The 23,094-nt window shown below is 49.5% G+C and overlaps 3 protein-coding genes across 7 annotated transcripts in view; 2 read left to right on the top strand and 1 right to left on the bottom strand.

The window, feature by feature from the left end:
• Positions 1–20,910, bottom strand: part of MTHFSD (methenyltetrahydrofolate synthetase domain containing) — a 32,979-nt gene extending 12,069 nt beyond the window's left edge. For 4 of the 5 annotated variants that reach the window (XM_083370554.1, XM_083370552.1, XM_083370556.1 and 1 more), the window contains exons 1-2: positions 20,078–20,163; positions 486–563 (exon numbers count right to left, since the gene is read on the bottom strand). The gene's annotated coding sequence lies outside the window, so the exon portion shown is untranslated. Of the gene's footprint in view, positions 1–485; positions 564–20,077; positions 20,164–20,788 lie in introns of those variants that run through there. The other variant, XM_083370553.1, reaches the window with a different exon arrangement.
• FOXC2 (forkhead box C2) lies at positions 1,127–5,162 on the top strand. The gene has a single exon (XM_083370881.1). The coding sequence runs from the start codon at positions 1,892–1,894 to the stop codon at positions 3,530–3,532; it is 1,641 nt and encodes a 546-aa protein (XP_083227007.1). The 5' UTR covers positions 1,127–1,891; the 3' UTR covers positions 3,533–5,162.
• Positions 19,676–21,844, top strand: FOXL1 (forkhead box L1; the record flags this gene model as incomplete). Its single annotated transcript, XM_083370570.1, has 1 exon — positions 19,676–21,844. The coding sequence occupies one exon, from the start codon at positions 19,676–19,678 to the stop codon at positions 20,825–20,827; it is 1,152 nt and encodes a 383-aa protein (XP_083226696.1). The 3' UTR covers positions 20,828–21,844.
• Positions 21,845–23,094: the final 1,250 nt, after the last annotated feature.

Genomic DNA, 23,094 nt, shown 5'->3' with positions numbered 1-23,094 from the left:
CTCGAAAAAGGCACAAAAATCACACCGGGTTAATTATCCGGCCCTGAGAGTCTTTAATGGAATAATCAAGGGGTGGAGGGCCGCCCCGGGGTGGGGGGGAAGCCGGGGAAGGAAGGTGGGGAAAAGGCGATGAGGAGGAGATGGAGGCCAAATTTAGCAAATAATATTCAACTCCGTTATCTGTGCAAGGCTGGATTAAGCCTGTTTGCCTCCTTGGGAAGAAAAATCAGCGCATTTCATTCCAGGCGCGATCCTTTGCGCAGAATTCTTTCTCTCCCCCCCCCCCCACACACAGAGACACTCTTTTCTGAGGAGCCCTCCCCAATCCCTTAATTCCAGGTATTTAGGACGGAGGTGTTAATTGAGTTTAGAACCGAAGTGCTAAATAAGCTTCTTTCGGAATTCTTCACCCCACCGAGCTGATTCGGCGGAGCGAGGTTCCCCGCGGGGGGAGGCGGCCCTAGCCGCTCGCTTCTCTCCCGCACCTTTCAGAACCGGGGCTGCCTGCGGAGGACGGTCGGGGTCCGGATGGAGAACCGGCGGGCTGGTCTTTGAAACCGAATCTGCTTCAAAAAACAAAGAAAAAATAACCGGCGCTTTCAGGAAAACTTTCGCGCTACCAGAACTCGGGTGGCCGGTGGCAGGAATAGAAGAGATTAGAGTGGAAGGGACCTTAGAGGTCTTCTAGTCCAGCCCCCCCCCGCTCGAGCAGGAGAACCTATCCCATTTCAGACCAGGGACGGTCCGATCTCTTCTTAAATTCTGCCGATTCCCCTCCGCCTGGCGCCTCGCGGCTGAGATTCCACCCACGATCGGGCACGGTTAATCGTTACGGTGGTTAAGGAGGGTGATGGTGGTTTAAGAAGGGTGACACTTTGGGGCAGGGAGGGGGAAGGATCGCCCCCCTCCCCTCCCCAGACTCAGCCGGCCGCTGCCTTCTCGCCCGTCCTTCGCCTCTTTCTCGCCCGTAAGAGCGCCGAGGGGTCCGGCCAGGCCTGCCCAAGCCCCGCGCCTAACCCCGGGGTGCTCCCCGGAATCCCGGTGTCCTCACGGCGCCTTCCTCCGCCTCGCCCATTGGCCGAGCCGGACCCCGAGCCGGCTGCCATTGGACGGCGGCGGAGGGAGGGGCCAGCGAGGAGTCAAAACTGGCCTGGCCCAAGAGAACTTTGGAAAACTTTTCCCCGGCCTCTGGACGCCGGACTTCGCTTCGCGCGGGCTTCGCGCTGCCCAGGCTCCGGAGAGGCGCGCGCGCCCGTTTATTTTGATTCGGGCCGCTTGTTTTTGTTTACACGCGCTTCACTTTTCGCCCGGAAGGGGACGGGGACGGCCAAGTCAAAGCGTCGGGCACCGAGACGGCGCAGCCAGCGCGCTGCCTCCGTCTTCCTTCTCCTCGGTCTGCTATTTTAAGTTTTATTTCTCTGCAAGATTTTTTCCCCTTCTTGTCTTCTTTCCCCCTCGCCTTGACGGCAGCGCGAGCAGATTAGGTATTTCGGACCTGCAGGGGGGTTTCTATTTACACCCCCCTCCCCTCATTCCCTCCATCATTTTCTTCAGGAACACATTCGCCCTCCTCCTCCTGCACTCGGACGACGGGTGGAGGGTGGGAGGAGGCGAGCGAGCGAGCGAGGAGCAGAGATCGGAGCTTTCCGACCCCTTCGCAGAAGATCGAAAGATGAAGCAAGCGGGCTCAGCTCGGCGGGCCTCTTAACCGCGAGCCGAGGAGGAACGGCTGAGGAGAGGCTTCGGCGGAGGAGTCTGTGGAAAGGCCCGGAGGGTCTCCGGAGCAGGGCGCCCCGTTGGCCCAGGGGCCGGCTCCCTCTCTACGCCCTTCCTTTTTTGGGGGGAGGGCGGCGGCGGGAGACCTCCTCGCCCTCCCGGAGCTGGGACAGCCATGCAGGCTCGCTACTCCGTCTCGGATCCCAACGCTCTGGGAGTGGTACCCTATTTGAGCGAGCAGAATTACTACCGGACGGCGGGCACCTATGGGGGCATGGCCGGCTCGCTGGGGGTCTACGCCGGCCACCCGGAGCAGTACGCGGCCGGCCTGGGACGCTCCTACGGGCCCTACTCGGGTCACCAGCCGGTCCAGGCCCCGAAGGACCTGGTTAAGCCGCCCTACAGCTACATCGCGCTGATCACCATGGCCATCCAGAACGCGCCGGAGAAGAAGATCACCTTGAACGGCATCTACCAGTTCATCATGGAGCGCTTCCCCTTCTACCGGGAGAACAAGCAGGGCTGGCAGAACTCCATCCGCCACAACCTCTCGCTCAACGAGTGCTTCGTCAAGGTGCCGCGCGACGACAAGAAGCCCGGCAAGGGCAGCTACTGGACGCTGGACCCCGATTCCTACAACATGTTCGAGAACGGCTCCTTCCTGCGCCGCCGGAGGCGCTTCAAGAAGAAAGACGTCTCGAAGGACAAGGAGGAGAGCCTGCGGGAGAAACACCTCAAGGAGCCGGTCAAGGCCGCTGCCGAGCTGGCCAAGGAGCAGCAGCCGCCGCCGCCGGCCTCGGCGCCCGTCCCGGCCTCGGCCGTGGCCCCCTCCGAGAAGAAGGTGGTCATCAAGAGCGAGGCCTCCTCGCCCGAGCTGCCCGTCATCACCAAGGTGGAGACGCTCAGCCCGGCCAGCGGCAGCGCCCTGCAGGACAGCCCGCGCAGCGTGGCCTCCACGCGCTCGCTCTCCACCGAGGGCTCCTTGCCCGGCGAGCCCCACCAGCCCCACGCGCACCCGCACCACCACCACGCCGCCGCCGCCAACGGGTTGCCGGGCTTCAGCGTGGAGAACATCATGACTCTGCGGACTTCGCCCGGCGACGACTTGAGCCCCGTGGGCAGGGCGCCGCCTGGCCTCTGCGCCTCCTCCTCCTCCTCCTCCTCCTCCTTGCCTCTGGGCTACGGCCCGGCGCCCGCCTCGTCCCTCTACAGCCAGGCCTGCAGCCAGGGGGGCTTGGGCGAGGCCGGGGGGGGCAGCTACCAATGCAGCATGCGCGCCATGAGCCTCTACACGGGCGAGCGCAACGCACATCTCTGCGGCGCCGGGGCGCTGGAAGAGGCCGCGGCTTCGCTGTCCGAGCCCCCGCCGCAAGTGGCCAACGGCGCCCCCTCGCCCCTGGCCGGCCTGAACCTGGCGCCAGGGGGCCAGCAGCAGCCGCAGCCGCCCGAGACCTCCCTGCCTCCCGGCCACCACCACCATCAGCCTGGACACCACCACCACCATCATCCGCTCCCGCACCACCAGGCCCCGGGCCAAGCCGCCGCAGCCGCCGCCGCCGCCGCCGCCGCCGCCTGGTATCTGAATCACGCCTCGGAGATCAGCCAGCCGCTCCCCAGCCACGCCTTCGGCGCCCAGCAGCAGAGCTTCCCCAACGTGCGGGAAATGTTCAACACCCACCGGCTGGGATTAGAGACCTCGACGGCGCTGAACGAGCAACAGGTGAGCCCCAACTCCACCTGCGAACTTTCCTACCGGGCTCCGCCCTCCATTTACCGCCACTCCGCCCCTTATTCCTACGACTGCGCTAAGTACTGAGCTGCCTCCCGGTTAAGCAGACAGAGAGAGAGAGAGAGAGAGAGAGAGAGAGAGAGAGAGAGAGAGAGAGGCAGAGGAGAGCCGGGAAAGTGGGGGCCTGCCCCCCCCCGACACGGCAGGCGGACTAGAAGGAAAACTAGGCCTCTATTTTTAAAAAAAGTAGTTGGAGAAAGGCAACCAAATTGACTCTGGTGGTTTTGGTTTTTTGTTGTTTTTTTTTGCTGTTGTTTTGTTTTTAAAAACAGATTTACAGACTTGGGCAAAAAGAAAGAAAGGACAAAAAGAAAAGAAAAGACAAGAGAAATCGCCCCCTCCCCTTTCCCGTCCGAAGTCAATAAAGGACCCGAAAATTCGATATTTTTTTTTCCCAACTCATCTTTCCAGTCCGGGGGAGGAAAAATAATAATAAAAGCAAAAGAAAGTAAAACAGCCAACGCTAGAAACGAAAAAAGGACAGCGGTGACGTGGGCTGGGGGTTTTCTTGACCAGAAATACTAACGATAATAATAATAGATGAGTCAAAATGGATATTAAATATGTTGGCGATGAGGGGGCAATATAAAATCGATTCCACAAGGACAGCTTATACAGTTTTGAAAAGGAGAAAATAATAATGGATACGCTATATAAATATAAAATGTATATGTCTCGGTATGGTTGGTTTTGTTTTAACGAGGGGATTAGTCCATTTATAATGTTGTAAATATGTGTGGTGTTTGAATTGGGCTTCCATGCAGGGCCATTAATATAATATTTAAAGTTGAGGTCACTGGATTATTCGTCTCTCAGCCCCCCCACCTCCCCTACAGCTGCCAAATGAATTATACTTTTCTTATTTCTTTAGTTTTATGTACAAACTTGCATTTTAAAAAAAATCCCCTTCTTTTTAAAGTTAGTCTTTTTTATATGAATAATTTATTTTTCCCTTGTTGAATATTTCCTGCCCCACAAAAGTGGAATAATAAAAAGAGGAAACCAAATACTTTTTTTTAAAAAAAAGTGGGGAAAGAAAGAACAGAGGTGAGCTTTATTTTATTTTTCTTGTAAAATAGAGTCCCGTTTCCATTTTATTTTTATTGTTTTTGAACCTTTCCTCACATCGCTTTAATTTTATGTGGTCTTCAATTGTTGTATTCATTCCTTTGGACAAATAAGAATAATAAACCCGTGCTGTTTATTTCTCCTTTGAAACAAAAGCGCATCTTGTGTCAATTTTTGCCATTTCCTGATAAATTTCTACTCTCCAGTCTGGAAAGCTGCAGTTTGGGGGCATTGCAGACCAGATCCTGTGTGGGGAAGAAATCTCTGTTATCGGGTTCGCGGGGGGGGGGGGGATGGGGTGGGGGTGGCTGGCTGGCTGGGTGTCAGTGGACTTTCAGAGTTTTAGGTTAGGCTTAGGCCAGGCCCACCGAAATATTTAAACCCGACCTTCTAATCTAGGCTGCCGTTCTGAATCTCAAACAAGCCGCTTCCTCTGTAGGGGCTCGATTCGGTGTTAGGGACCTCCGTTAAACGTACAAAAGTTTCATCTCGACAGAGCCAGGCCAGATGACGCCGCGGAGATTTAGGGAAGGGGTCCCCGGCCCCGAGAAGGGCATCTGGGCCTGCGGCGGGCTTAGAGTAAGGGAGAAGCGGCAGGTAGCCGCTTCCAACCTCCGTGGGGAACCCCTTTCGCGCGTGGATCGGAAATCTCGCCTTCCCCGCGGCAGCCGCGGCTGAGGAGACCTGTCCCGGTTGGGGGACTTCTCTGCCAATAAGGCCCAGCCGGGAAGGTCCATAATCCGCTATGCCGGAAAGCTGGAAGGACGCGGGACCAGAGCCGCTCCGAATCTGGGGAGAAGTTAGACTAGATTAGTCTTTAAAAACAACATACATACATACATACATACATACATACATACATACATACATACATACATACATACATACATACAGGCGCTGCTTACCTGCCCCTCCTCAGTCTACGGGCCTCGGGATTGTAAAGGTTTAATTTATCCCTTTAACCAGGCTTTTTTTCCGAAGTGTTTCGGAGTGTGAATTAAGCCGGGGTTTGGGAAAGGAATTCGGAGCTGGTGGAAACGGAAGGGTCCCCGGTCTTTTCTCCGCGTCCGCTCGACTCCCAGCCCCGCCCGGGGAACAAGGCTCAAGCTAGCCGGTTTTTGCATTTATTTCTTTTTTTACGCGGGGGGAGAAATTAGCAAAGAATTGGAGAGAAAGAGAAAAAGGCCGGGCGGGCGGGCGGACCGAAGCGCGGGCTCTTTACTTCCAGAAAACTCGCCCAGGCAGGTCCTCGGAACCGTCCCAGGTCAAAACCGATTTCGCTTCGGATCCTTGCCTATTTGCAATTCCTGCGGGCGGTTTGACTTTTGGCCAGAGACTCGGTTCGTAAATAAGCCTTCCTTTCCTTTCCTTTCCTTTCCTTTCCTTTCCTTTCCTTTCCTTTCCTTTCCTTTCCTTTCCTTTCCTTTCCTTTCCTTTCCTTTCCTTTCCTTTCCTTTCTTTCTTTCTTTCTTTCTTTCTTTCTTTCTTTCTTTCTTTCTTTCTTTCTTTCTTTCTTTCTTTCTTTCTCTTTTAAGAAAGAGAGCGAAAGAAAGAAAGAAAGAAAGAAAGAAAGAAAGAAAGAAAGAAAGAAAGAAAGAAAGATCTACAAACTGGAAAAGATAGGGGAGGGCAGGGACTGTCATAACTTTCCTGAGTCGCCTTCAGACCAATCTTAGATCTGTCACCAAGATCTTAGAGCTATCACTCAAAAGTAAATTGCCCTCCACTTAATTAAATGGACAACTGCAGTTTTTTTTTTTTGGTTTTAACTAAGAAGGTAAACTGGATGACAATTTGGGTCTTCTGTTCTGCAGGAAGGCGAATGTTTAATGGGTGAACATCCAAATAAAAGAGACATTTATTTTCCTTGAAAAATATTTCTTTTGTTTCTGATACTATAACAAGCAACGAAACGACCCATTTAATATGGCTCTTTATACAAAAGATATGGTTTGAAAATGAACATAGAACACAGAATAAAAGGGCTGGTAGGGACCCTGGAGGTCTTCAAGTCCACCCCCCTGCCCAAGGAGGGAGACTTTTATATGGGTTGGGACAAGGGGCTGCCCAATTTCTTCTTAAAATCCTCCATGGATGGAGCACCCAGAACTCCGGGAGAAGAAGTCGATCCATTCATTAATTGTTCTTCTAACCCTCAGGAAATTTATCCTTAGTTCTGCGCTGGATCTCTCCTTTATAAGCTTCCATCTGTTGCTTCTTGCCCTGCCTTTCGGTGCTTTGGAGAAACGATGCCTGCCTTTATTTTTGATTTTGGTGTTCAGCAGTGTAGGTAAATTGAACACCAACTGAGCCAAAGCAAATCAGTTAACCTGTTGCTCTGCTTGGCTTGCTTTCTTCCATCAAAGCACGATCTCATGACCTTTTCATTTTTTTGGGGGGGGGGGCGAGAAATTCTCTGGAAGAAGATGCGCTTTCTCAGATAGCATCTAAAGTCTCTTGAGGTCCTCTTCGCCGTGACGGCTGCTCTTTTGTGTCCAGGTGCAGTTAAAGTGCCTGGGGAAAAAACAAGCGGCCTCTTCAAAACATCCCAGAATAACCTCCATCGGCACAGGTAGAAAACCGGATTTCTGGCTGTTTGATAGGACAGGACTGTAGCAAACTCACCATAGCTGGGAACTCTCCTAACAGAAGCCTTTGCGTTTCAGCAGCCTTGAACTGCTGGAGAAAGAAAGCAGATTTCCATCCACCTGGCCTATTCTGAGCGGCTCCCCTTGGTGTATTTTTAATTACAGGTAGTCGTCAATTTACAATAGTTCATTTAGTGACCATTTATAATTACAATGGCACCAGAAAAAGTGACTTATGACCATTTTTCACACTTACGACCCTTGCCGCATCCCCAGGGTCATGTGATCAAAATCCAGCCAAGTGGTCTATATTTATGACGGTCACAGTGTGTGTGGGGGGGAGGGGGTGTCACGTGATCCCCCTCTTGTGACCTTCTGACCCTCAAAGTCAATGGGGAATCCAGATTCACTTAACAAACGTGTTACTAACTTAACATCAACTTAACCACTGTGACAAGAAGAGTCATAACATGGGGCAAACTCACTTAAGAAATGTTTCACTTAGCAACATGAAGTGTGGGCTCAACTGTAGTCCTAAGTCAAGGACGTCCTGTATAAGCACAAACTTACTCTAGAGAGTTTTGGAGGGCCTGGAATTCAAGTCAAGACTGGCCTCGTGGCTGGCTTGCTGGGTTTATGGGCTGTGGATCCCTGGACGTAAGGATGGACTTAGGTTAGAGGAGGCAGTGCTGGTCTTGGTGCCCAGAGTTAAGCTAAATCTTTCTTCTTTAATTCTTCCACTCATTTCCCCCCCCTTCTCCTTGGGAGTGTGTGTGTGTGTGTAGGGTATGTGTGTGTGTGTATGGCAGGACTGGTGCTTTTAATTTCTCTCGTTCTTTTGATGTTGAAAAGAATGTGCATGGACTGCAAAGCAAATGTGCATTCATGGACAATAATTTTGAGCTGGCGTAGGGTGTGTGTGTGTCTCTGAATGCCGGTGGATTTGAGGGGAGAATGCTTTGGGGTCACTGAATGCATCCACTTATTTATGAGATGAAAATCCCACCTTTCATAAAATAGTTCAAGGGGGCAGGCATAACTTGGCTTCTTATTCCCCCCCCCCCCCTTCTCCAAGACCCAGGACTCTGCAAAGTAGGTTGGTCTTTGACAAAGGAACTAATTCAAAGTCAACCAGAAAGCTCCCTGGCTGAATGTGGATTATGCACTAACCAATACACATTACTGCCTCTCTTTTAGAAGCCCCTTTGGATTCTGGGGTATGACACCACTAGGTTGTGCTGCCTTAGCTTTGATTGGGACTTAGGCTGGCCGAGGTTGGACAGATCTTCTGGTGGAATTGATAAGTTAAACAAGCTGGCTTCAAGTTATCTACTCATTTGGTGTGTGAAGTAAAGCAGAGAAAGAAAGGAGGAGAGGAATTAAGGAAGGTAGGAAGGAAGGAGAAAGGAAAGGAAAGGAATCCAGCCTTGATTAGTTTTTTTAATACGAAACAGTATTTTGGGCATTCTGCTTTTTTGGAAATAATTTTCAGTTAACTCTTAAATTCCATATTTTGGAGGGTCCAGGTTAACGATCAGAAAGTCATTGTGGTCAGAAAAAAAGTTTAGTTCTGCGATGGAGAGGACCAAAATCTCACACTAATTTCATGTTATTCGGGTTTTCCAAAGACATGTCCTGCTTTTTTTTAACCGTCCCATTTTTGCAGGCGCTGGCATCACAGTATCACCTATAAAGCCCATCTATCTCAATGGCCTTTCGTTTGGTTGATAGGATCGTGCTACCCTTTAGGAGTGACCTGCCTTGAGGTGGCTTGATTTTAAAATTGCAGAATGGCCTTTTTCATCATTTTGTGAACCCTGATTCACAAGCATTCCCCGAAGGAAACAAACACTGGAGCTTACTGGTGAATTTCACTCTTTTTTCCTCTCTGCTGGCTTTTTTTCATGAGTCAAACTCTTTCCTGAATGTGTTCAGCTAACCTCTGATCACCAAGAAGAAATTCACACATCACGCTTAGCCCACTAGGCGTAAACCTGAACTTATGACCACAACAGGGATCACAATTTCCATCACTAAGCAAGTTGGCTGTTAAGTGAGTTGAACCCAATTTTACAACCTTGTTTGCTAGGATTGTTAAGAGAATCCAACTTCCTGCATTGATTTTGCTTGTCCGAAGCTGGCTGGGAAGCTCTCAAAATGACAAACAAAGGACCCCAGGATCTTGCAACTCACTCCATCAGTACACGTTGGTTGCCAAGGGCCCACATTTTTATCACCTGACCCGTCCTCCCAAGGATGCTGCGATGGTCGTAAGTGTGAGGATTGACCATAAGTCACCTTTTTCAGTGCCGTTATAACTTTGAGTGATTGCTAAATGGATGGTTGGAAGTCAGGAGCTACCCTTTATTTCCTGGATTCACACTGCCCAGAGGATCAGAAATTAACCAACATCCCAAGCAATGCACACAAAACGGCAGAGGTGGCAACTTACCAAATTTAGCCCCCTGTGGAAATGAGGCTGTTTGGTCTTTCCTTGGTTTAATAACCTTCTTCTCTCTCGATTCTCCTTTCCTTCTTCTTCTGGCTTTGGATCTTGCTGCTTGGTATCAGACTTAGGGAATCTTTGTAGATACCTTGTTTGTTAACTGCCCTTGGCCCTGTGATCTGGTGTTCAGGCGATTCTGGTTTGATAAATGAGCGTGTGTGAAAGGCAGATGTGGGGACAGCTGCAAAGGGACTCTGATCTGTTGGAAGGAGACTTGGACCAAACCAGAGATAGGCAGTGCCAGTTGGTGGCTTGGCGGCCACACATGCACTTGTGTAAAATGCACAGTTGTGTCCAGGCACGCAATCCTGGTCTGCGCCCTTTTCTCAAGCGCAGCCGTTTCCAAAGGTGGGTTTGGAAATGGCACAAGGAAAGAACATCCTGGAGACCACAGAAGGATGCCATCCAACACCACGTGTGTGGTCTGTGGCTTACCCAGTCACTGACTAGACCTCAAATCTGTTTATTTGTTAATTTAGAAAACCTATATGCCACCCACTCCAACAGCTCTGGATGGTTTGCAGGATACAGTAATAATATCTATTCATATCCACTAAAAAAACCCATAGAAATGTAACTGACCATTAATGACAATGATTAAGGTATGTCTCTTTTGAGTTGGTCGCATCCATGCCATTTTTTTGGCAGTGGAAAAGTTCTCATTGCTTGCTTAAAACACACACACACACACACACACACACACACACACACACACACTTTCCGATCAAGGCAACAGCCCTGGAATTTCTTGGTGGTGTCTCATTCCTAAACAAGCCACCTCTGACCCAAATTAGCTAATATGTCCAATCAGCCCAACCCACCTCACAGGGTTGTTGTTCTGGGGAAAATAGGAGGAGAAGGAAGGAGTATTAGGTATGTTCGCTACCTTGAGTTATTTATAAAAATAATATAGGCAAGATAAATAAAATAGTAAATAAAATTGCAGCCCAAGCACTTTAAAGAAGAGAATCATGATCTCTCTCTCTCTCTTTCTCTCTCTCTCTCTCTCTCTCACACACACACACAGAGAGAGAATATTTGTGCATTTATCACATGAGAGCACAAATCTTTCTTCAGTCGCCTAAGTGCACCTGGAAGTTGAAGTCCACCCATCTTAAAGCTGCTGAGCTTGAGAAGCACTGCTCTGTTAGAAGAACTATTAAGCCACGACTGATCATCATTTAAGCATTGGCATAGCGTTAGACCCAAAGACATTTTCGCTTCGGCTTCCATTGTAAACTGTAGAACCCCTGAGACGGGCAGAGCAATCTGAGCCCAGGTGACAGGCGCAACATTACCTGACGCCACTTTTGAAAATCAGGGTTGGCGACATTGGGGGATGTTTGCAAAATACGAAGGCCCTTTTATCCCCTTTAAAGTCTTCCGGGTCTTTCTGCCAATGTGAAAGAGTCAGAAAACGGGGGTCCCTTTCTGCGGCTTTGAGCTGCTAGGTAGTTGGTGGATAAATCAGACCTTGGCTGATCTTTTGCCGCAGGCTCTTAAGACACCCAAGGATGGGCTTAATTTTAAACGGAATGTCCTTCTTAAGCTTAGACCCCAGCAGGAGGAGGAGGAGGAGGAGAAGCAGCAGTTAAGAACAGGATCAGGAGAGGCTGAAATTCCAATCTCAGCCCAGCTCCAAACCCGCTTTTAAGCAGGGCAGGCAAACAGTTAAGGCTGGGTTCACACGACCCACTCGCCTCGATTCTCTAGCCAGAGTCTCGCGCGTAGGAGCAGATTTCTCCCGGGGAGCTGTTCTCCTTCCCCCCGCCCCCCCCAAAACCACCTTATTCCTTGAGCGGAGATCAAGGACTGGACGTAAGGAGGCGGTCAAGCAAACCACGACTTAATCAAGATGTTAAAAGTGAGCAGGGGGTTGGACTAGAGGACCTCCGAGGTCCCTTCCAGCTCTATTCTGATTGTCATTGAAGTATAGGCGGCGGGGAGGGGGAAGCGGGGGGCAGCGAAGCAGCTCCGGACTCTCTTTTCAGCCACGAAACGATCCGGCCCATCGGACGAAATTTCGGAGATGGAGAAGAAGATTCTCCCCAGGGGCCAATCAAGAGCTCGCAGGCTTCTGATTGGTGCTTCTAAAAATACCGTATATCTCTGAAGCGCGGGGCCGCCGCGCGTTGGGGTTTGAGACCTCTCCTTTCCTTCCAACGTGGCTGCTTTCCTTGGCTGGTTCCGGAGTCGGAATGCGATTCTTTTTGCCTCTGATAATGCGGATTATGATTTCAACCTGTTGGGTCTGGACGTCGCTTGTTGCTTGTGGCTTTGGTTGAAACGTTTCCGAGAAGGAAGGAGAGCGGGCCGATGTCCAGCCCAAGGTTCCTCTCGCGAAAGGATAGGAGAGAGAGCGGGGTCGGTCCTTCCCTTTCACCGCTCCGAATCCTGCCGCCCCGCTCTCCTTTTCAAAATCCGAATTGGTCTTGAGGCGCCGAATTGACATTGGAGGCGGCGGCGGGGGGGCACTCGGACCACCGGCTGCCTAGCGGAGCCTCTTTCCATCCCATTTTCTGCTGCCTCCTGGCTCGGCCGCGGCTTCAGCTCAATACCGGGGAGTCTTCACCCCAAAAGGGGATCCCCATCGTTTAATTCGAAGACGCGGGTCAGAAAGAGCGCGGAATGGGATCCGCCGCGCTTGGTTTTTCACTGGGGGGGGGAGAGAAACGATCTCCCTTTTTTTCCAGAGAGAAACGTGTTTTCAAAGGCTCGGTAAGGCTTCCTTTCTCTTGCCTCCCCAGAATAGAATAGGATGGGATGGGATGGAGTGGAGTGGAGAGTAAAGCGTAGAGAACACAGTGTAGAATAGAGAATGGAATGGAATGGGAATGGGAATGGATATGGGATAGAATAGAATAGAATAGAATAGAATAGAATAGAATAGAATAGAATAGAATAGAATAGAATAGAATAGAATAGAATAGAATATGGAATGGAATAGAATAGAATAGAATAGAATAGAATAGAATAGAATAGAATAGAATAGAATAGAATAGAATAGAATAGAATAGAATAGAATAGAATAGAATAGAATAGAATATGGAATGGAATAGAAGAGAATAGAATAGAATATGGAATGGAATAGAACAGAACAGAACAGAACAGAACAGAATAGAATAGAATAGAATAGAATAGAATAGAATAGAATAGAATAGAATAGAATAGAATAGAAAATATGGAATGGAATGGGAATGGATATGGGATAGAATAGAATGGAATGGAATGGAACAGAATAGAATATATGGAATGGAATGGAATGGAATAGAATAGAAAATATGGAATAGAATAGAATAGAATAGAATAGAATAGAATAGAATAGAATAGAATGGAAAATATGGAATGGAATGGGAATGGATATGGGATAGAATAGAATGGAATGGAATGGAATGGAATAGAAAATATGGAATGGAATGGGAATGGATATGGGATAGAATGGAATGGAATAGAATAGAATAGAATAGAATAGAATAGAATAGAATAGAATAGAATAGAATAGAATAGAATAGAATAGAATAGAATAGAATAGAATAGAATAGAATGGAAAATATGGAATGGAATGGGAATGGATATGGGATAGAATAGAATAGAATGGAATGGAATAGAATAGAATATATGGAATGGAATAGAATAGAATAGAAAATATGGAATAGAATAGAATAGAGTAGAGTAGTGTAGTGTAGAATAGAATAGAATAATAGAATAGAATAGAATAGAATAGAATAGAATAGAATAGAATAGAATAGAATAGAATAGAATGGAAAATATGGAATGGAATGGGAATGGATATGGGATAGAATAGAATAGAATGGAATGGAATAGAATAGAATATATGGAATGGAATAGAATAGAAAATATGGAATAGAATAGAATAGAGTAGAGTAGTGTAGTGTAGAATAGAATAGAATAATAGAATAGAATAGAATAGAATAGAATAGAATAGAATAGAATAGAATAGAATAGAATAGAAAATATGGAATGGAATGGGAATGGATATGGGATAGAATAGAATAGAATGGAATGGAATAGAATAGAATATATGGAATGGAATGGAATAGAATAGAAAATATGGAATAGAATAGAAAAGAGTAGAGTAGTGTAGAGTAGAATAGAATAGAATAATAGAATAGAATAGAATAGAATAGAATAGAATAGAATAGAATAGAATAGAATAGAATAGAATAGAATAGAATAGAATAGAATTCTTTATTGGCCAGGTGTGGTTGGACACATAAAGAATTTGTCTCCGGTGCAGAAGCTCTCAGTATACATACAAGCAGCAGGTGATAAATCATGATCATGATCATCATAAAAATACATTCATCATAAATAATAAGACACAACACAACACAGCCCTGGGGGGGGGGTCACGTGATCCCCTCCTGACAAGCAAAGTCAATGGGGGAAGCCGAAAAGTGGAAAAGTCGTACAATGGGGCAAAACTCACTTAGCAAACTTCTCACTCAGTGACGTGACTTGACTGACTGAGACGACTTGTGTTAAGTGAATCACTGCAGCGGTTAAATTAATAATTAGCATTAATTACTAATTAGTAGTAATTAGTAAGTGAGTCTGATTTTCCTGTGTACTTTGCTGGTCAGAAGGTTGCAAAAGGGGGATCGCCTGAAACCCCAGGCCACTGCAACCGTCACAAATGTGAGTCAGTTGTCAAGCAGCCGTCATAAGTCATTTTTCCCGGTGCCCTTGTCACTTTGAACGGCCACTAAGCAAAGCGTTGTGTGTGGAAGTTTCATTCAACAGTTGCAGCTGATGGGCCTCTCTTTCAAATGTGGCACTTTAGGGAAGGGCTGAGAGGAAAGTGCTGGGTGTGGATTCTTGCCAAGGAAAGAGAGAAGCCACTTTGCCCACTAGGACAGACCAAACATCTGAGGGCAGATATCTGCCGTTATTTAATTTATGATTGCACTTTTATCACTCCCAGCGAATTCTTTGCCTCTGAGCCCAACAGACCAGCTTTCTTAACTCTGGCTCTTGATGCGACGGACATGAAATGTCATTTCCATTTAAGGAAGCCAGAAAATGTAAGGTGTTGCGGTGCTTTGCTCTGCTCGGTGAGCCTACCAAGAGTCTCCTACTTGTAGTGGCATGCAAGCTTGATCAGATAACGAATGTATTTTGCCTAGCTCCTCTAAGGGGAAACATTGTTTTGGATTTCAGCCCCTTTTAGCAAAGTACCTGGGAATTTTCTGTAGATTTAGCTCAGGGGCTTTCAGACCAAAGAGGAGAATGTTTTTGGAGTTTCAAAGGGACTAGTAACTTGATGATTTCAGTAGAGGGGAGTTTGGGATGTCCTATTTTACACCTTTCTCAAGTTAGGGCAGGGCTTGAGAGGAGGTGACAGAGAAGGGGAAGGCAGAAAGGAGCAGAAAGCGAATGGAGGCCTGGTCAAATCCTTTGTCCCTCCCTGACCATCAAACTCACACAGACACACAGTCACAGTCACAGTCACAGTCACAGACACAGACACACACACACACACACACACACAAACGTGTGCACACACCTTTTTTTTCTGAACTCCAACCATCTTTGAAGTAACCTATGACGCCAGTAAACAAAAACAGAGATAAATATCAGACCCACCAAACGTTTATACAAAAGCTAACCATCCCCGAAGCTTTATATAATCACCATCCAGCTGTGTGCTCTTGTAAAGTTGTTGTAAATCCCCCTTTTTTTCTTGTAAACAGGAAAGTACATAATGTAAAGCAACAGGCTGGAGATCACAAATACTCAGGCTCTTGAAGGGGGGACGGCAGCGGAAAAGGCGTTGCTAATTGTTCCCTTTCTAATGACATTTGGGGGGGCTCCCCATCCCTGAATAACCCCGGAATGGAGGTAATTAAAAATAAAAATAAAAATAATCTGTCCTCAGATGCCATCAAAGGATACCTTCCCCTTTTCCCCACACAAAAGGTTTGGATTATAGCAAGAGGCTGAATGTCAAACACATACCAGAACACTTTGCCTGAGTTTGCTTTGCAAGGAGAAGAGGAGGCTGGGTAGAAAAAAAACTGCCTGCTGGGTGGCCAAGATGGAACCAGACAAGGCCACGTGGCTTCTTCTGGTTAGGAGAGGCTATTCAGAATCAGAATCAGAACTGAGCTGGAAGGGGCCTTGGAGGTCTTCTAGTCCAGCCCCCTGCTCAAGCAGGAGATCTAGACCTAGACCATTTCAGACAAGTGACTGTCCAGTCTCTTAAACCCCAGTGATGAAGCACTCACAACGTCCAAAGGCAAAGCTGTTCCACTGGTTAACTGCCCTCCCTGTTAGGAAGTTTCTCCTTAGTTCCAGGTTGCTTCGCTCCTTGATTATTTTCCATCCATTGTTTCTTGTCCTGGTGTTTTGGAGAATGAATTGTCCCCCTCCTCTTTGTTTGCCTTCAGCACCGATAGCAATCAAGACTCCCCTTGAAGAAAACTTACTGATTGGATTTTAATGTTGTGTTCAAAGCAATGGTTTTTTTTTCTCACCAGACCAGGGGTGTCCACCCTTGGCAACTTGAAGACCTGTGGACTTCAACTCCCAGCAACGCTGGCTGGAGAATTCCGGGAGTTGAAGTCCACAGGTTTTCAAGTTGGAACACCCCTGCACTAGACCAAATTTAGCTTTTCAACAACCTGAGGAGGCCGTTAGACTGAGGACTCCCTCGAAGCTGGGTGAGAATATGAAGATGGAGATCTTTCATTGCCCATCCGCTGGTTGCCTTGAAATGTTGTCGACCACAAGGCCCACCACCCGTTCATTCCAATGGATTCTCACTTGACGCCCAAGCTGAAGCTGACTTTCCCAGCTGAGTGCAACGTTTTCAGAATTGTCCCTCGTTCTTCAGTGGAACTTGTGATAGAGGTTAAACCTGAGTTTACAATCTCACGAGCTGGCCAAATTGAGAGGAGGAGGAGGAGGAGGAGGAGGAATATGGTCCCAACATGCTTTCTCCCAAAATGAAAAATGGATGGGCTGGGGAATTCTGGGAGTTGAAGTCCACACATCTGAAAGTGGCCAAGCTTGAGAAACATTGCCTTTCCCTGAGGACTTTGGCGTTCATGAAGGTAGGGATATGGGGAGCCTTTCCCAGAAAGATCTCTAAAGTTTGCTGTTGCTGTGTCTTTTCTCTTGCAGCCATTGAACGTGAAAGTAATTCACTCTTGGGACAGTGATGGCATTCAATGCAAAAATTAAACAAACATGACCTTATATTCAGGTTGTTTCTAATGCTGCTCATTCGATTCTTTACTAGTTTTGGAGCTAGCAAATTTTGGTTTTGTTTCTCCAAAGCCAGGGAGTGCACCTGTCTGGGGAAAAAATTGAATTTTTTTGGGGGGGGGAAAATCAGACTCAGCTCCATTTGAACCCCAAAACAGAACTGTGCCGTAGAATCACCATTTTGGATTAGTCCATACACCTGATGAAGTGGTGACCCACGAAAAGTAACAAAACAGTAACAAAACAGGTTACTTTTTGCAGGAATTTTGCAAATTTCCATCTGTGTGGCTTGAATATAAACCTGCCTTTGGCTACTAGAAAGAATTGCCTGTTCAAAACAGGACACTTCCCACGTGTTTGCAACTGATACACTCCAGATGCCAGCTGGGTGACTGTGTGTCTGTGTGTGTGTGTGGAGAGAGAGAGAGAGAGAGAGAGAGAGAGAGAGAGAGAGAGAGAGAGAGGGAGGGAGGGAGGGAGGGAGGGAGGGAGGGAGGGAGGGAGGGAGAGAGAGAGAGAGAGAGAGAGAGAGAGAGAGAGTTTGGTCTAGTGGTTAAGGCACCAGGCTGGAAAGTGAGACGCCATGAGTACTTTGGGCAATCACCAGGAGATGGTGAATTCTAGTCCTGCCTTAGCCATGAAAATTAACTGAGTGACTTTGGTTCCCTCCCTTCCTCCCTCCCTCTCGTTCCACCTCATTGGGTTGTTTTAGCGAAAATAGGAGAAGGAAGGAGTATTAGGTATATTTGCTGCCTTGAGTTACTTATACAGTAATAAAGGTGCAATAAAATTCTAATTATATAGTAATCTAAAACAGTGAGAAGGGGAGATCCAAGAATAAGACCAAAATGAGAATATCCCATTGGCAAATTTAGAAGCAAAGTTGGCAAACAGGAATGGTGGAAATTGACTTGCTTGGAACTGGACCCAGAGCAGACAGTGCCTTTGTGTGAATGAGTGCTGACACCTCTGGAGTGGGTACCAGTGAAAACATTTGGTGGGGTTTCTCCCCCCTCATAGAAATAAACAAAGCTAAGTAATGAACTAACTGCAAGCCTTGGGGGGACGACAAACAAGCAAATGACCAAAAGCTCCATCAGAATAAGCCAATCACAATTTCATTCCAGTTTAAAGGCATCCATCCAACTGCTAATTCAATAAGCGAGATGTGTTAGCAATTAACCCAGTTTATCCTGGTCAGGGAGGGGAATAAGAAATGGGAGAGAGGGTGGGTTGGATCTAGCCACCATCCCCTGAAATGAACGGACTGAGACCGTAGGGCAGGTGGGCAAAAAAAAAAAATCCTTCCAAACAAGGAAATTGGGCATCCTTGGGATACAGCTGTGGCACCCACGAGGACTTCCACCGGCCAAGACAGGTGGCCGAAGAAGGTACCACTGTGGCCTGACGGAGAATGGAAGCACCTGGCGCTGAGGCAGGTATTCTTTGGGGAGGGGTTGCAAGGGAAGGCTTTTCAGACAGCGCAGGGCTGTTGGGTGATGCTTGGAATGGAAGATTCCGAGATTGCCTTGGGTGTCTTCAAGAGGTTTGGTTTGCGGTACCAGCTTCTCCTGCCCTTTACCATCAGGGTCCGTGTGTGAGTGTGTGTGTGTGTGTGTGTGTGTGTGTGTGTGTAGATTGACCAAAACTTTGTTGCTGGGAGGGAGGGAGGGAGGGAGGAAGGGGAAAGAGCAGGATGGAGGGAGGGAGGGAGAGAAGAAGGAAGGAAATGGGAAGGAAGGAAGGAAGGAAGGAAGGAAGGAAGGAAGGAAGGAAGGAGAAGGCAGGAGGGAGGGAGGGAGAGAAGAAGGAAGGAAATGGGAAGGAAGGAAGGAAGGAAGGAGAAGGCAGGGTGGAGGGAGGGAGAGAAGAAGGAAGGAAATGGGAAGGAAGGAAGGAAGGAGAAGGCAGGAGGGAGGGAGGGAAGAAGGAAATGGGGAGGGAGGGAGGGAGGGAGGAAGGAAGGAGAAGGCAGGGTGGAGGGAGGGAGAGAAGAAGGAAGGAAATGGGAAGGAAGGAAGGAAGGAGAAGGCAGGAGGGAGGGAGGGAAGAAGGAAATGGGGAGGGAGGGAGGGAGGACCTTCTCAGCCGCGCCCTCGACTCCCTCGTTCCCTTCCAGCCTCGCAGGGCGGCGGGGCGCTGGAAGGACCCAGCCAGGGGGCGGGGCGCGCGGCAGGGTCGGGGGGAGGACCCGGCCGAGGAGGCGGGTTGGACGTGAGATTTTCAAACATCAGATCGGTGCGTTTATATATTGGGTGCCCGGAAATTTTTCCAAATAAACACAGCTTGATTCGACTTGGGTGGTCAGACTTATCAACAGACTAATGCTATAAACAAATGAAGGGGCGCAAGCGGGGGAGGGCCCCCCTCGGCCGAGCCACGTGGAAGGGCTGCAGCCTTCGCAGGGAAACGTTAATTAATGTGGGTGGGCTGCGGCGCGCTCCGCGGCTGTTTATCGCAGCCCGTTTCTTTTCCAGCCCTAAGTCAACACAGCATCGCAAACTTACAACAAGCGTCGCACGTTTCCTCCCCCCCTTCCTCCTCTTCTTCTTCTTCTTCTTCTTCCTCCTCTTTTTTTTCTCCTTCGTTTTTTTTCCCTCCCCACTTCTGGGGAAAAAAAGCGCGCGATGCAGCTGGGGCAGAAGGAGAGCAGGCGCGCCAGAGGCCAGGACGCGCCGTCGCCAGCGGGCCCAGCGCAGGCAGCTCCGGCCAGGCCTGGGGAGATCCCCCCTTTCCTCGGCCCTCGCTCCCGCGCGCCGGAGTGACTCCGGATCTGCCATGAGCCAGCTTTACCCCGGCCAGCTGCCCGCCCCGATGGTTTACCTCTACGGGGCCGAGCGGGGAGCCTTGTCGGGCGCGCTGGGCTTCGCCCCGGCGGCGAGGGTGCTGCCCAGGCAGGAGTCCCCGCAGAAGCCGCCCTACAGCTACATCGCCCTGATCGCCATGGCCATCCAGCAGGCGCCGGAGCAGAAGGTGACGCTCAACGGCATCTACCAGTTCATCATGGAGCGCTTCCCCTTCTACCACGACAACAAGCAGGGCTGGCAGAACTCCATCCGCCACAACCTCTCGCTCAACGAGTGCTTCGTCAAGGTGCCCCGGGAGAAGGGCCGCCCGGGCAAGGGCAGCTACTGGACGCTGGATCCCCGCTGCACCGACATGTTCGAGCACGGCAATTACCGGCGGAGGAAGAGAAAAGTCCGCGGCGACCCCCAGGCAGCGGAGGAGGCCGGGCTCGACCAGGAGGGCGCCCCCGGGGAAGCCCCCAAGAAGCGCCTCTCGAACCCCCCCGGCGGCCAGCAGCAGCGCCCCCGCCTCCCCCTCCGGCCCGGCGCAGAGGAGGAGCTGAAGCCGAGCCCGCGCGGCCCGGAGCAGGGGGAGGAGGAGGAGGAAGAGGAGGAGGAGGAAGGCGGAGAAGAGAGCCGGCTGGCGGTCACGGCGGCGGGAGGGCCGGCCCCGGGCCCGTCCGAACCGCCCCTCCGGGGGTCCCCAGCTGGCCTCTCCCCGCCGCGCCCCGAGGAGCGAGCGCCCAGCCTTGGAGAAGGTCCCGCCGCGCGCTTCTGGGCGCCCTCGGCCGCCAGGCTTCTCCAGAACCCCGAGGCGGCCCCGAGGGCTGCGGCGCTGGCTGCCAACCGGGCCGACCCGCTCAGACCCCTGCGGGGCTCGGCCAAGCCCCGCAGCTTCAGCATCGAGAGCATCCTGGCGCGGAAGGTCCTGGCGGCGCCGGCCAAAGGCGAGCCCAGCGCGGCCGTCTCCAAACTGGACCAGCTGGTGGGCAGCGGCGGGCCTGGCGAGAGCAGCGAAGCGCGCCCGGCTTTCAACGCCTCGCTGATGCTGGATTCCCACTTCCCCGGCCGCTTCTACCAGCTGGGCATCCCCTTCCTTTCCTACCTGCCGCTCCGCTTCTCGGAGACGGTCTTCCCCTTCTAGAGCGGCTGCAGCTCCGGGCGCGCCTCGCCTCGGCCGCGTGAGACACCCGGCCCGCCTAGCGAAGGTCCGTCTTCCCGGGAGTCGGCTGGAAGCGGTGGGGTTCCCACGTGCAAGCCCAACCCGTCGCTTCCCAAGTTCCCCCCACCCCCCTTGATCTTCGAGGCTTGAAGCACCGTCCAGTCGGCCCTGAATTTCGTAGTGACTCTGCTTGGGTTCGAAGGAGGCGACCCAAGGCGTGCTCAACGGCTTTGCGGATGGCGCCGCCAAATAAGCAGCTTCCAGGCTTCTGGCTTTGCCGCGGGAGACGGGAAGACAGTTTCCACGAGTAAATTATAAACTGTGGGAGAACGATCCCGAATTTTCTAGGACGTTTGGAGCAGCTACAGCTTTCCCCATTTTTCGCCGTCCTATCTATGCATTGCTTTTTCATCTTTGCCTGCGGCCTCTGACATTTGGAACGGGCCCGACTGGATGATCTCTGGAATAAATAAAAAATAAGCGCTTAAATGCTACGGCTCTGGAAAGGAGGGCGGGTTTGTTCGCAATGGAAACCTTTTACAGATGTGGAAGAAGTCCCTATTTTACATATAGTACAAATCGTGAGGAAGGACATTTTTTTTTCTGCAGAAGCTCAAAGTTTGGGACTCCTGGGGGTGAACTTTTCACACCATTTCTCCCTTCCCCCAACAGCTTTTGATTTGCAATCCGGATCAACAATGTGCTTTTGCTTAGAGAGAAAACATCTGCACCCCCCCCCCCCACGTGCATTTTTGCAAAGGCTGTCTCTGCTCTTTATTATGTCCCTCCTGGTTTATGTCCCTTGTTATACCCATTAATTAAGCCACTGACCACATTAATGGACTTGCAGTTCGGAGGGTAGCTTTACAATAATAGCAAGCAAGCCATGCTCTTTTTTTAAAAAAAATATATTTTATCTTAACCTACATAAAAAGCAATATTTTATTCTTGCTCTAAAAAGAGGCTTTTTTGTATATGAGTTGACCTATGTCTTTTACCTTTAAAAACAATGCAATAAAGACCTATTTTCACAAAGGTTTGGTCTGCAAGAAAAACCTACACCAATAAACTCTTTTGCTTATCTTTTGCCATTTTAGATAATTTCTTGAATCGGGAAATGGGAGGGGGATAGAGACAAAGGTCCACTGGAGAAAATGGGGATGGGTAGGGAATAACAAAGGGCAAAATTAGGCAAGGGTAATGCTGGGATAACGCAAATGTGGGTCCCCACACACAGGCAGCAAGGAGCTCGCCAGCTCTGTTTTCAGGATGCCACTTTGCACTGCTTCAGGCTGATAGTCCTCATGGTTTTAGGAGGGCTTGGTCACTTGGCTCCTGGAGGACTCACAGCCTAGGAAAGATGAAAGGATTGCCACTCAGGGAGCAATGTATTCCATATTGAAAGGCAAAGTCTTTTACAAATTAGTCTTGATTAGCTTAGGTGACCAGCTGGGTTGAGCTCTTCCGTTTTCTTGGCAACAGAGTGGAAGTTTGTCGGTCCACTGCCAACTTTTTCCAGGACGTTTTTCTCAACGTTTCAGTTTAACCTTGGCTGTCTTTCCATACGGTCTGTATGGACCAGCCAATGTTTCATGGCAGGATTTGCAAAACTCCCTCCGGATGGCATTTTCACTCTCCTTCTTAGTCAACCCACGGGTGGCAAGGAGAACCTAGTTTGTCTTGACCATCTAGCTTTGCCCTCCTCCTGGAAGAGTCCTGTGAAAGTTTGGTTTGCCACGAAGTGTGAAAGCCACAAACACACAACAGCTAAAATGCACTCAGAGTTCCTTCTGGCAGATGGATGGGCATATAAATAGGTTGGATAAATAAACTTAATCTGAAGATGGCCTCCTAACCAAAACTCAGTCCCATCCATCCATCCATCCATCCATCCATCCATCCGTCTGCTTAAAGTGCTCAACTTCATATACATATGCCTAGGCCCAGTTTGGCTCTTTTTTTCCAGTTCCAGAGGCTTCCACATCCAATGTAGTCTTGTAACTCCTAGCTCAGACCTTCAAAGTAGTTTTCATGAACGACTGGAGAACTCCTGTGATGTGAATTTATTAAGCTCACAACCTAATCCTATATTGGCCATATTTATCTCCAAAAAGAGAAACTGCCAACATCTAAATATTCCTCCTCCTCCTCCTCCTCCTCCTCCTCCTCCTCCTCCTCCTCCTCCTCCTCCTCCTCCTCCTCCCTTCCTCTGCCTCCATCTCTGGACCTCCCCTTTTGGAGGTCCATGG

The sequence above is a fragment of the Vipera ursinii genome, assembly GCF_947247035.1.
Source record: "Vipera ursinii genome assembly, chromosome: 10".
In the NCBI taxonomy this organism is placed as follows: Eukaryota; Metazoa; Chordata; class Lepidosauria; order Squamata; family Viperidae; genus Vipera; species Vipera ursinii.
The sequence above is the reverse complement of the archived record's forward strand: the minus strand, read 5'-3'. Positions and strand labels throughout refer to the sequence as shown.

What these genes read in the sequence shown, in the direction of transcription:
- FOXC2 (XM_083370881.1), top strand. Translation starts at nt 1,892, where the DNA reads ATGCAGGCTCGCTACTCCGTCTCGGATCCCAACGCTCTGGGAGTGGTA.